Consider the following 13,814-nt stretch of genomic DNA (forward strand, 5'->3'; position numbering starts at 1 on the left):
TACCTACTTTTCTTTCCATCTTTTTCCTATTTTTTTCCTTTCCCTTTTCTCTTCTTTTACTTTTTCTCTTTTGTCATTGCTTGCTTTTTGTTATTTTTCTTTATTTTTACTATTCTTTTCTAGTTTCTTTTTTCCCTATTAATTTTTTCTTTATTTAATTGTCTTTCTCTTTTACATTTACGTTTAATTATTTAGCAGACTCTAAAGTGACTTTTTTTTTCTTTTTCTTTACCTTTATCTTATTAAAAAAGATTTTAAAAATCTTATTATTTTCTTTTTCCATCTTTTTTTCCCCCAAAGCTCAGCCATCAATGATTGTTGTTGATGTTGATGATGATGGCTGTGCTGAAGTGACTTTAGCGTTTCTCCGCTGTAAAGTGATTTGAGCATCAGTGAGAGTGATTGTTGAGTTTTTGATTCGTTGTTTGTGAGGGTGAGTGTGTCAGATGAAGGTCAGATGAGTCTGAAGCTCATTGATTTGCTCTCTGTATCTGATCGTCCTTCAACAGCGCCGCGCTGACATGAATGTGAGCTGAAGACGTGTCAGTGACAGGAAGTGACACGTCGCTCTTCCTGTGACCTTAAGTGGCCGTCGCTCTGAGGCTTTTATTTGTGAAATGAAATAGCGTGCATCTGTAGTGTTTGTGATGCTGACGGATCGTTATAATGAGACTCGGCTCAGAAACTCTGAAGAAGCCATGCATGTTTTAGTGTTAAAAATGAGTTGGATGAATAAAATAAATGATTGTGTTTTGAAATGATTTCACTGAATAGAGAGACATGAAAATGGCACACCTATGCATGATGAAGATGAGTGTTTGAGATGCTCAGACAGGTCTGAAGTGAAGATGAAGCACGTCTAGATCTTCCTTCAGTGTCTGGATGTTTGTGTTTTGAAGGAAGTCATTGTGAAGCATGGGTTATTGGTCGAGTGCAGGGTTGAATGTGAGATGATGATGGTGCTCTGAGATTCACCTCCAGCTTTGGGATCTGAAGGAATCAGACTGAGAGCCGACAGAAGCTCTGACAGCTTCCCTGAGGTGTGAGACAGAACCGAGGTGGACAGACGTGAGGGAAAAGCAAGAGTGAATGCTCACTTTCAGACAGTGTGAGATGCTGTGAACATCTCGTCTTTCAGAGTCTCTCCAGTCAATCAGTTTGATCAGTTTGATCATCAATCCAGAGCAGATGGAAACAGATGCATAGAATTGTTTTAGATCTTCAGATGATTTCTGCTGTGTGACCAATGACTGAATTGGGTGATTAACTACAAACTGTTTTTAATTGTTAGGGGTTCAGGTGTGTAGTGCTGAAACCCTATTGTAATAGTTAGAATGGCCACAGATCAGCGATCTCCATGTAAAACAGATCGTGCTGACCAAACCGTAAGTCGTAGAGACTTGAAACTTGGAGTGATGGTAGTACTCACACCGCCGACGACGGCACCAAGTCTCACCCCAATCGGCCTGACGGGGGCGCTACAGCCATCAAAAGTACAAAATCGTGCACAACTCTTAAATCATTAGTCACAGGCTCAAGTGTCTTATGTCATTGGAATCCTTGGCTCATGTCGGACAAATCGCAAGCCTCATATTCAATCGTGAGCCAAATTCGATTGTGGGCAAAATTTTGGGGTATTTTGGATTTTGAGAAACCTACTTTTCCGAACTAGTCCTATGTTTTTCATCCGATCGGAGTCAAACCAGTGCGGAAAGATTCTCTAGAGAGTGAATATCAGTAATTATCAATAAGAAGTCTAACTTTTGACTCTCCGCCACAAAGGGATGCCAAAACGTTTTAGTAAAATGCCTATAACTTCAGAATGGAATGAGAAACTCCATTGGCCGATGAAGTTTGAGCACCTATTAGACAAGGTTAACGGAGGCCGAGTAAAATGAAATTTGGTGGGCCTGTTTGACTCATGGCTCCAAAGGTCTTTGAGAAATTTAAAAAAAAATCGGCCACTGGTGTTAAAAAAACTACTTTTGCAAACTAGTCCTAGGTTTTCCACTCAGTCTGGAAAAAAAACACTGCAGTACAATTTCCTGGACTCTCTAGGTTGATAATTATCTAGAAATGTTGAAATGTACCTTTTGGGAAGCTATAATGGGGTCGTTGATAAACGGGGCCTGTCCGAATTTAACCAAAATCCTATAAAGCCTAAAGAAAAATACAAAACTTTATGAAACCTGGCGAGCACATGTGACAGGTGATTCTAAACAAGCATTCAACATTTTAAGATTGATAAATCTTGAATAAATACATTTCAAATAAAACATACAAATAAATGTTTACAAATGTTTAAAAAAAATTATTAATAGAATATTTAACTAAGTAAAATAAGTAGTTATATCTCCTCCTTTTTAAATCGCTTTAGATAAGTGTCTGCTAAATGATTAAATGTAAATAAATAAATAAATACATATACATACATGATGATAATTTAGCAATAATTCTCAGTGAGTTATCGATTATCCAAAAAAATTATATTTAAAAACTAGATATTATAATAAAAAAAGCATGCTTCTGACTGTTATTTCTGCTCATTCTTGTGTGTGTGTTGAGTTGAGATGTGTGTGATGAGTTGAGACACACACGCACTCTCTGTCTCTCTCTGTTGTGCTGCTCTTTTGCGTCCTGCAGTGAGGGATGAGCTGTGAGAATGTAATCGTTGGTGACGCCGTCCGCTCGCCTCCTCGTCATCAGACCTGATCTCACCTGATCATGTGACACAACAGATTGCAAACAGTTGCTCAGACGACGATGCACTGTGACAATCGCCTTGGCAACGGCTTGTGTAACGGGACGCAGGTGGCGACGCGGATCGGAGTGAATGTCATTGTGCCGAACACCCGCCTGCAGAAACACAGCAACGAGAGAGAGAGAGAGAGAGAGAGAGAGAGAGTGAGAGAGAGAGAGAGAGTGTCTGTCTGTCTGTCTCGAATTGATCTCATGATGTCCGTGTCCTGTGCGCCGGCACATCATCATCATCATCATCATCATTATGTGATGTATTTTCTCTTTTGGCATGAAAGGAATGGTTCACCTAAAAATGAAAATGTGAGTTTTGTAGAAATGTGTCATTGCATCACTGTCTCACCAATGGATGCTCTGCAGTGAATGGGTGCCGTCAGAATGAGAGTCCAAACAGCTAATAAAAAAAACTTCACAATAATCCACACCACTCCAGTCCATCAGTTAACATCTGGAGAAGACAAAAGATGAAATGAGTCTATCATTAAGACATTTTTGAGTCCTGCCTCCAGTGAAAAAGTCAAAATACAGCCAAATATTTGTTTAGAGCCATTTTGGCTTGTAAATGGTGCTTGATCTTTGCAGATTTCTCTCCTGATTCAGACCACTTTTTCAGTGGAGGAAGCGTTATTATGGATTATTTAGTTTAAAAAGTCTTAATGATGGATTAGTTTCAGCTTTTGTCTTCTCCAGATGTGAACTGATGGACTGGAGTGGTGTGGATTATTGTCAAGTTTTTTTTATGAGCTGTTTGGACGCTCATTCTGACGGCACCCATTCACTGCAAAGAATCCATTGGTGAGCAACTGATGGAAAGACACATTTATCTGATCAAGAAACAAACTCATTCAATCTTTTAATTTTTACATTTTATTTTACAAAAGACTAAAAACTTTACAATTTACATTTTTACTTAAACATTTTATGTTTATTAATCTGTTTAAATGACATTGACAGTTTTGACGTCCTCAAAATGTAATAAAACCTGTATCTTCATACATTATGAAGATATTTTTGAGCCTGTAAGTACATAAGAACCACTTCAGAGATGTTTTTGTACACATTTATTCCATTTCAGCATGCATTTTAAAGTATATTTGTGTGGTTTTTATCAAACAGACTTTGGCTTCTACACTGTAACACTCTTAAGATCTGAACCCAAATGCTGCTGATGACATTTCAGTCTAAGAATAATTTTTGGAATCATTTTGTGACTAACTAAATCAAATCCAGATTCATGAAGTGCTTCTGATTCACACTGCATGTAAAAAAGTGAAGACCAGCATTAAGCTGACCCTCACAGAAACCAATCTTACTTTAAATATGAGACTAGAATGTAAATCTCACATGTACTGACCTGGGTTTTCTTGTTTGTACTCGTTTGAGTCCATTAGCAGATTCTCTGGCGTCTGTTTAGCAGCTCTTTTGGTCTCTAAAGAGCGTTTGTGCGGTCAGATCATCCTCAGCGGAGTGTGAAGGCCAAACCCTCCTGGCGTCTTAAACGCACTGCTTTTGCCAGGAACATTTGAGCGAGACGCCTGTGTGATCTCAGCGAGCAGAGCCGTTTGTGTTGACAGAATCACACCGCATCCCAACGCAACGTGTCATTAAACATAAAACCGCTTCCGAGCCCCGTAATCAGACAGAATTTGTGCTTTATTTCGGTCGAAATGACCTTTAGAAGCAAATGAGGCAAAACACGAGCGTCAGCTGTTGGTGTCCATTACTGCGCTGGATTCATCTGAACGCAGCAGGAGACGCCACATGAAAACAACATGAAAACACACTACGCTTCTGTGTTCACCGCCACTGAACGCTCTCCAGAAACACAGCTCATGATCTGAGCGTCTGACACTCGTGTTTATCACGTCTGTTCATCTAAAGCTGCTGTTCCACACAAGACAGACTGAGCTTCAACGCTTTCTCAGGGTTTATGTGGTTTTCAAAGTGTGGCGAATGAAAGGAAGCAAACACAGAGTTTCAGCACAGACCAGTTTGACAGGAGAAACAGCGCTGAGCTTGCCATTTGTGTTTATTCATGTTTAAATAGCACTTTTTAAAGGAGAAGTTCACTTCCACTTTCCCCTTGTCATCCAAGATGTTCATGTCTTTCTTTCTTCAGTCGTAAAGAAATTGTTTTTTGAGGAAGAGGAAAACATTTATGGATTTCTCTCCATATAGTGGACTTCTATGGTGCCCTGAGTTTGAACTTCCAAAATGCAGTTTAAATGCAGCTTCAAAGGACTCTAAACGATCCCAGTCGAGGAATAAAGGTCTTATCTAGTAGGGATGAGGGGGAAATCGATTCTCCGATGTATCGCAATTCTCTCTGCAACAATTCAGAATCGATTCTGAGCTTTTTTTTGTTTGCATTGCTTGACAGTAAGTGCGTTTCCATTACAGAATTGTGCAAAACGTTGGCGATATTGTATAAATGCGAATTAAAAAGTATTGCGAAATGACAACGTTAACCGATGTTATGGGACTAAGCATAATTTTTTCCTCTTTTTGGGGGATTTTGGCTTTATTTAATCGAATGTGGAAAAAAAAAAAAAAACGTTTCCATTGCTGTTTGCGAAATATTCCTTTTTTGAATTGCATAAATTTTATTTTTTTGCTATATATATATATATATATATATATATATATATATATATATATATGGGAGTTTTTGTGCAACTGACGTGTTTCCAATTTAAAGGGTAATGGAAAGGCAGCTAATGTGTGCTTCCACTCGCCGTGTTTTACTCTAGATATGCTTTCATTTCTGCCGTTTGGAATACAGTACTATTAGATACACCAAACTCGCTTTGTGTTTGTTCGTCCTAAAGCTTGATTGTGGCTGCGGTTAAATGCACTTGCAATTTTTAATACTTTTAAACGAATTTGATAGAGCAGGACAAAACATCTGATGTATGGAAATAAATCTGTGCATTCGTTTGAATGCAGTCTGTTAAAACTGGACTATTGTCGGTAAACTTTTAGATACTTATTTTAAACAAGTTATTGTTTTAAAAAGTAGCCTACTCATATAATAAAACAAAAAGTATATTTTGCACAAATTTGATATGAAATGTATATGAAAATGTAGCCATGTGCAGTGATAATGAAAACTGAGAATGTGACGCATCAAGATATTTAGTTGATAATGAAAATTTAAGAAGATTGTGAAGATTCACAGCCCTGCTTTTATGATGGCAGTGCTGACATACAGAGATTACAACTAGAAACAAAAAGCATAGAAACTGCAATTTGACATTTTGTTAAAATGTAAAGTTGTAAAGATGTATTTGCACAGCAGAAGAATTAATTGGGGAAAAATGTAGATCAAAAATCGTTTTGGAATCGGATTGTGACTCCCCTGAAGTTTCCCACCCCTATGATCTAGCGAAGTGATCGGTTATTTTTTTAACACAATTTATATACTTTTTAACCTCAAAAGCTCATTTTGTCTTGCTCTGCCTGAACTGAGGGTATGTCGAAAAACTCCCATCTCATTTTCTCCCTCAATTTCAAAATCATCCTACATCACTGTTTCACCTTGGGTGTAAGAGTGTTTGATCTTCTTTGCACGTTCACTTTGTAAACACTGGGTTGGTATTTCTGCAGCGATGTAGGACGATTTTGAAATTATTTTGAAGTTAATGGAGAAAATAACAGTGTTGCACCAAAGATTCACAGACTACTACAGCCGCATTTGGGATCGTTTGTGGCTCGGGGCACCATAGAAGTCCACTATATGGAGAAAAGATAAGTTTCGCTAGATAAGACCCTTCTTCCTCAGCTGGGATCGTTTAGAGTCCTTTGAAGCTGCATTTAAAGGTTGTATCAGAGATTTCAAGCCTGAAACATAAAGTGTCAAATTCAGCTGACCTTTCTTCACGATCCGCTCGCTGCCTGCCCCATAAATCGACTGTAAAAAAAAAAAAACTTGTCTCTCTGGTCAGCCTAGGGTCCGAGATATGCCAAAAAAACAATCGGCGCTACCAACCTTTCAACAGAAAAACAAACAGTGTTCCAACCAATCAGCGTCAGGGGGTTGGTGTTGTGGACTTTCCTACTGGTGCAGGGATGTGAGGGAGGCGGAGCGAAAGTCCACAACACCAAACCCCTGACGCTGATTGGTTGGAACACTGTTTGTTTTTCTGTTGAAAGGTTGGTAGCGCCGATTGTTTTTTTCGGACCCTAGGCTGACCATAGAGACAAGTTTTTTTTTTTTACAGTCGATTTATGGGGCAGGCAGCGAGCGGATCGTGAAGAAAGGTCAGCTGGATTTGACACTTTATGTTTCAGGCTTGAAATCGCTGATACAACCTTCAAACTGCATTTTGGAAGTTCAAACTCAGGGCACCATAGAAGTCCACTATATGGAGAGAAATCCGGAAATGTTTTCCTCAAAAAAACATTTCTTTACGACTGAAGAAAGAAAGACATGAACATCTTGGATGACGAGGCTTGAGTACATTATCTGTACATTTTAGTTCTGTAAGTGACTGACCTGTTTGTGTGTTTTCAGAGCGTAACATGGACAGTCTCCAGCAGGCGCTGCATCAGTCCGTCTTCCTGTCGGCCATGTCTGCTCACCCGAGCCGCGACCTGCCGCTGTGTTGGGAGCAGCACTGTAAGCTTCTGCCCGGTGTGGCCGGCGTTCAGGCCAGTCGTGTCGCCCACTGGACCGTCGAGGAGGTGAGAAACAGCAGATCACTCATCATATATTGTTGACATGGAGTATTACTCTCTGATTGATCAGTTTTGAATGCAGTTCATTTCAGGTTTATTTGTTCAAATTCTAGCTATATGATTGGTTTCCAAGCGCACATTCTTCCTTCATTCATCTTTCATTCAATGTTGCATTTTGTATCTACTCAAAAACAGATAGCATATAAATCTTCCATGCATTATGATTCGACAGTTTGAACATAAACTAATACTAATAACTGAATGTGTTTTAAATACACAATAGCCATATTAAATATAGCTGCAAGCAGCGATTATTAAAGCGTATATGAAAAAAGACATAATTTAGCAAGCTTGTAACCACCTGAATCAATGATTTTAAAAAGCATTTTTGGCAAATCCAGGTAATTTATCATAGAAACATCATGTTTTGTAACATTTATGACTGTTATAGCACCAGCTGTGGTCCGATCTCCTTAAAACTTTGCATGCTTGTTTAGAATCACCTGTCGCATGTGCTCACCAGCTTTTGTGAAGTTTTGAGTTTTCCTTTAGGATTCATAGGATTTGGGGTATATTTGAACAAACAAGTTTTTCTAAACGACCCCGTTATAGCATCCCAAAGGGTAAATTTCAACATTTGTTTGTTCATTATTGACCTAGAGAGTCCAGAGAATTGTACTGGAGTTGTTTTTTCTAAATTGAGCCTAGCACTAGTTTGCAAAAGTAGTTTTTTTGCATCTTCCCAATTATTTAACAAACAATTTATTTGACAGCAGTGGTTCGAGAAGCAAAGTTGTCTGGAATGAATGGCTCCATCATATCATATGATATGGAAATCGTGTGTATGTTCGAAAACCATGCAATGTACAGTCGTTTACGCTGCAATAGCTATAGCGTCCCCAGGTGGCCGATTTCTTTAAAACTTCTCACAGACCTTTGGGCCCATGAGTCAAACAGGCCCAGAGTTTTCGTTCCGATCAGCCTCTGTTAGCCTTGTCTAATAGGTGCTCAAACTTTGTCTCCTTTTTTTGAGATACGCAAATCCTTATAAACGCTTGTGGCAATTTGGACCAAGACCGTACACACAAATTTTCATGTTGATAGGACAAATGGTTGTGTAGTTGTAGCCATTTTTATGTTTTTTTTTTCCCCTCTTATAACGCCTCCTAATGGCCAAGCTCTGCTATTTTTGTCCTGTGACTTTAGATTAAGCTCTGACATAAGTGTTCTGAGTTTGGTAAAGACATCTCATTCCGTTCAGGAGTCATATGCATTTTACTAAAAGTGGCCCTGCCCCTTTCCAACGTTTTGGTGTCCCTTTGCGACAGTGAGTCGAAAATTCAACTTTTTTTGATAATTATTGATATTCAGTCTGCAGAGAATCTTCCTGCACTGTTTGGTTCTGATCAGACAAACCTAGGACTAGTTTACAAAAGTGAGTTTTTCAAAAAATCCAAAATACCCGAGAATTTTGGCCATATGAGTGATTTCGTGCTTTTGTTCGCTGTAGCGCCCCCGTCAGGCCGATTGGGGTGAGACTTGGTGGTGTTGTTGGCGCTGTGAGTACTACCATCCCTCCAAATTTCAAGTCTCTGCAACTTATGGTTTGGTCTGCACGATCAATTTTACGTGGAGATCGCTGATTCTTGGCCATTCTAACAATTACAATAGGGTTTCAACACTACACACTCGAACCCCTAACAAATCCAGTTTTTTTTTTCAATCTCATACATTTAAACTGATTGAATATTGCTTGTTCAATAGTTTAGGCATGTTTTTAACTGAATTAATGTAATTGTTTTCATAATGAACAGGTTAATGATAATTTAAAGCATTTTGAATAAATGCATTTTGAAAATATGATTATTTAAATGAAATCAAATAGATGCCAATAGTTGAAAAGAAACTGAGATGACTGTTTTGAGTACAGAAATCTGAGCTGTTTTTAATGCAAGACTGACAAATAAGAATCAGTTTATGTTAACTGTGCTCCAAATGAATGGAAATGTTATTTGTAATAAAACGCATCAATCTTATAATTAGAACAGTTAAAACTCTAGATTTATAATAGCAGGCATCACAACAGAAATTATTGATACTGACTGCAGTTTGAAGGCAGACATAATTCATAATCATTAATTCCTGGCATCATGAGCTGCAGTTTTTATGAGGTTAAGGTCAAACAGACGTCAGATTTATGCAAATCATGTGATGTGACATCGGCCAATGGGAGCGCAGAGGCTGGAGGTCATGTGATTGTGAGTGTAAACACATTATTGTATCTCGTGACCCGCGGCGGCGTAGTGTGCTGTAGTTTCAGGCTGTTTGTGATGCTAATGTTGGGTTGCGGAGGTGAAATCGAGCCTCTTCACGCCGCAGGATCATGATGGGCTGGTTGCCGTGGTAACCAGGTGCGGCCGGAGCTCTATGAAGATGAACAGAGCGCAGAGATAAACACAGAGGTGTGCGTGTTCAACCACAGGCTGTGTAAATATCAGCCGCTCGGCCCTCAAGGACCCAGCGGTGAACAGGTCACTGTCTGACAGAGCCATTACGTGCGATACAGTTGATTAAAACATTGTTTCTTTTTTTATATACACTACTGTTTAAAAGTTTGGGGTTGGCAAAATGTATTAATGTTTCTGAAAGAGTCTCTTCTGCTCACCAAAAATACCCTTCGAAATAGTGAAATATTTGTAAAATAGCTGTTTTCTTTGTTTTAACTGTGTTAAAATGTAATTGATTGCTGTGATCAAAGATTTTCAGCATCATTACTGATGATCCTTCAGAAATCATTCTAACCTACTGACCCCAAACATTTGTACAGTAGTGTAGAAATTCATCTGAAATCAATTATTAACCTCTCATATGCAGTCAGCTCCATTTGAGGAAATAAAAATAATGAAAATAGCAACAATGACTGAATAAATGGAGAGAATCAACAGGCAAACTCAAAAATTAAATGAGTGTTATTTTAGTATATTATTATAGTTTTTAATAATATTTCGAATCAGTTTATATTTTTCATTTTCATTTCTTTTTGTGTTTTTGTCATGTTTACTAGCTGTTTTTGTCTATATAGTTTTTATTAAATTTTATCTTAGTTTTAGTTCTTTTATTACATCAAGTAAACTAAAATGATACAATTATCTAAAAAAAAGTAATGAAAATATTTAGGCTTTTTTATAAAGATTTTTTTTTCATTAAATTAATATAAACTTGAACTGAAATAAAATAATAAAAACTTACTTTATTTTAGCTGAAAATAAAACTAAATAAAATAATTTTAGGGAAAAAATTTTTAAGGAAAACTCAAAAATAAATAAAACTATAATATGATAAGTGATGCCATAGAAGAGACATTTTGGTTCCCCAAAGAACCTTTCAGTCAAAAGTTCCTAAAAGAACCATTTTGAAGAACATTTTATAAAAATCTAAAGAACCTTTTCTGCATTTAAAAGCTTCCATGGATGCTTAAGGTTCTTCATAGAACCACTGATGCCAATAAAGTACCTTTATTTTTAAAAATGTGTGGTAAAGTTTGTAGCATTTAGAGCTCGACTGATACAGCATAGAGAGGATATTTGCATAATGCAAGACAGCTTAAAATGATGTGAACAAGCTTAGAATTCACTAAAGAAGTTGTTTATGAATAAATGACAATATATTTTGGCAGTTGTGATGGTTAAAACATTGTCTAATAATGTCAACTTAGCATTACTTTTAATAGAGTGTTTGATTAACATTAGTTTTGTGGTTCTACTGTGTAAATGATGGTCTAGACTAGTAATATACAGCATTAGAGAGCCCTATAGAGAGCGTTTTACCGCAGTACAGTGTGTTCAGAGCTTTAGTGTATCTGCTGTCTGATGAAAAGGACTTTACTGCGCTTTACCGTAGTAAGAGAAGTAGACTGAAGCAGCTCTCAGTGCTTTACTGCGGTGTGTTAACAGGATTTACGAGTCGTTATTCATCTGCAAACACTCGCACTGAAGGGCTCGTTTGTTCCTGTGGAATCGAGTCTGGATTGATGGAGTCAGAGCTGTGGTTTAATGCTGAATAACGGCCTGGATTTACACACAACGACTCTCAATACAGTCTGATTATTACTGTGATTTAACAGATCAAGTGCGGAGGGCATCACTCAGGTTTAGGTGAACGTGAGTTTGTAGTTACAGACAGGGCTGCTCGATTTGGGCAAAAATCATAATCACGATTATTTTGGTCAATATTGCAGTCACGATTATTTAACACGATTATGACTGGGTCCAAACTTTATATTAGTGATTAATTTAAAGATGTCAGAAAAAAAAGACACAAATAAAAAAAAGAAGAAAAAAAAAACAATATTGAAGACTGTTATGCAAGTATAAAGTAGTCTACCAATACTACAGAAATTAAATGTAATTATATGAATGTAAAATAAACCAGCGTCTTCACTGTAAGAATTAAACATGCTTTGTTTCTTATTAAAACTACCAAAGTCCTTTAAGAGCAGTGAGTGATTTTTCTTTGTATTTTTGTTTTATTAATATTAAGCACAGAGACGGCAGAAGGAATATTATTTGTTGCCGCTTTAAGAGCCACATGGATCCAATACACCGTTACACATGTATTTTCATTATCGTATTTTCACTATCATAACGTGTTTAGGCTAACATTAGCTAGCTCTTCAAGAACATCTTAATCGTATTCATAGTCATGAACACATTTTTAAAACCTTGTAATATTTTAAAGCCATTATTATTTTTTAACTTTACAGCTGTGCGAGAAAATTCACTTCAAAGACTCACTTTTCATTTACGAAGACCACATGGAAAAAATTTCTTTTCATGGAAAACAACTTTTTTTTTAAGATAAAAATGAGATGAAATGACCCATATAACCAGAAGATGGCAGCAGAGGATCAATCATTGGCTGCAGCTGCCGTTTCAACTTTTCAAGACGTCTTGCTTTTCGATTTATTATAAAATTACTAGTATAATTGTATTACTTTTACCACACTGAAGTTTATAGTATAACAAGTGCAGAAAATCATTCAAATAAATAAATAAATAAATAAGCTCAGAGACAAACAGCCTATAAGGCTGAATTATTGAAATACTTATGTATAGTTCACTACAAATTAAATAAGTTCAATATTAATGGAATAATAATTAAGTAATGCACTCAATATGAATTTGAAATATTTGATATAATTTAATAACTACATCTTTTAGGCTTTATCTTAAAGTGTAAAAGCTATTAAATAGCTTATATTTAACAACACAAACTTGTTACTGCCGTTGTTTTATTACTCTGAATTTAGTCTGATTTAATTTAATGCACAGCTCTTTTTTTGACATCAGCTTGTCAGATGTTTGGTCCGATTATTACTGTCATAGGAATGACTCGCGCATATTTAGCCAGTTTACTTTTGCATATTTTTTTTTTAAACTTGCCTTTGTCATTCTTGAAGCGGTATACATGGATGTTTGGTCCTCTTAGACAAACAAAACTATTCTTGGATTGTGAATGGATTATGTAGAGAAATGAGAAAAGTACACTCATATTACGGCACACCACAGTTGACCAGAAATGACTGAGCTGGCTTGACTAAACAAGGAAGTAATCCATGCATTTGGTCAATTGCACAGCTCTAGTTGCAGATTGGCTGAAGTTTAGAATGCGACCCCCCTGTGTTTGTTGAGGGGCGTGGCTCTGGTGTCGTCTGATTGGCTGTTGTGGTTCGAGGTCTTTAAACTCCGGAAAGCCATTAGCATTTCAGACAAACTTGAGCGCTGTAAATGATGTGACCCAAACACTGCGGTCGGAGCGTCTAATGGATCCAACCCAGAGTTCCTGTTCTATTCCTGTGCACTATGAAAGCCGGATCGATCCTGGGTGAATTATAGATCGCTCCGATGTTTCATTTGAGGCCTTTGATAAAAGAGTGTAACGGTAATAAAGAGCTAAACACTCATCTCCCGCAGCCGTACGGTAAAACTACAGCCGGCCCTGCAGGACCGCATACTAATCACATCTGCAGCCTCTTCATCAGCAGGAACAAACAGCCCGCACCCAGATGATGATATATACTTCCCAAAATGTTTGTTTTTGGAAACTTATGTATGTACTTTGTAGCATTTTTGCTTAGCTGGGATAGTTTCCTTTATGGAAATAGAACGTTCTGTGTTAAAGTGTTAAAGGACAAGTTCACTTCCAGAACAAAAATGTACAGATAATGTACTCAGCCCCTTGTCATCCAAGATGCTCATGTCTGTCTTTCTTCAGGAATAAAGAAATAGTTTTTTTTTTAGGAAAACATTCCAGGATTGTTCTCCATATAGTGGGCTTCTTTGGTGCCCTGAGTTTGAACTTCCAAAATGCAGTTTAAATGC

General features: G+C 37.3%; 1 protein-coding gene across 2 annotated transcripts in view; it reads left to right on the forward strand.

Moving 5' to 3' along the window:
• Positions 1-13,814, forward strand: part of LOC141300492 (lethal(3)malignant brain tumor-like protein 4) — a 74,745-nt gene that overhangs the window by 51,440 nt on the left and 9,491 nt on the right. For both annotated transcript variants that reach the window (XM_073830780.1, XM_073830781.1), the window contains one exon: positions 7,271-7,440. In XM_073830780.1, the coding sequence (XP_073686881.1) occupies positions 7,271-7,440 (170 nt within the window). The remainder of the gene's footprint in view (positions 1-7,270; positions 7,441-13,814) is intronic.

This window comes from Garra rufa, chromosome 24 (assembly GCF_049309525.1).
Source record: "Garra rufa chromosome 24, GarRuf1.0, whole genome shotgun sequence".
Lineage (NCBI taxonomy): Eukaryota > Metazoa > Chordata > Actinopteri > Cypriniformes > Cyprinidae > Garra > Garra rufa.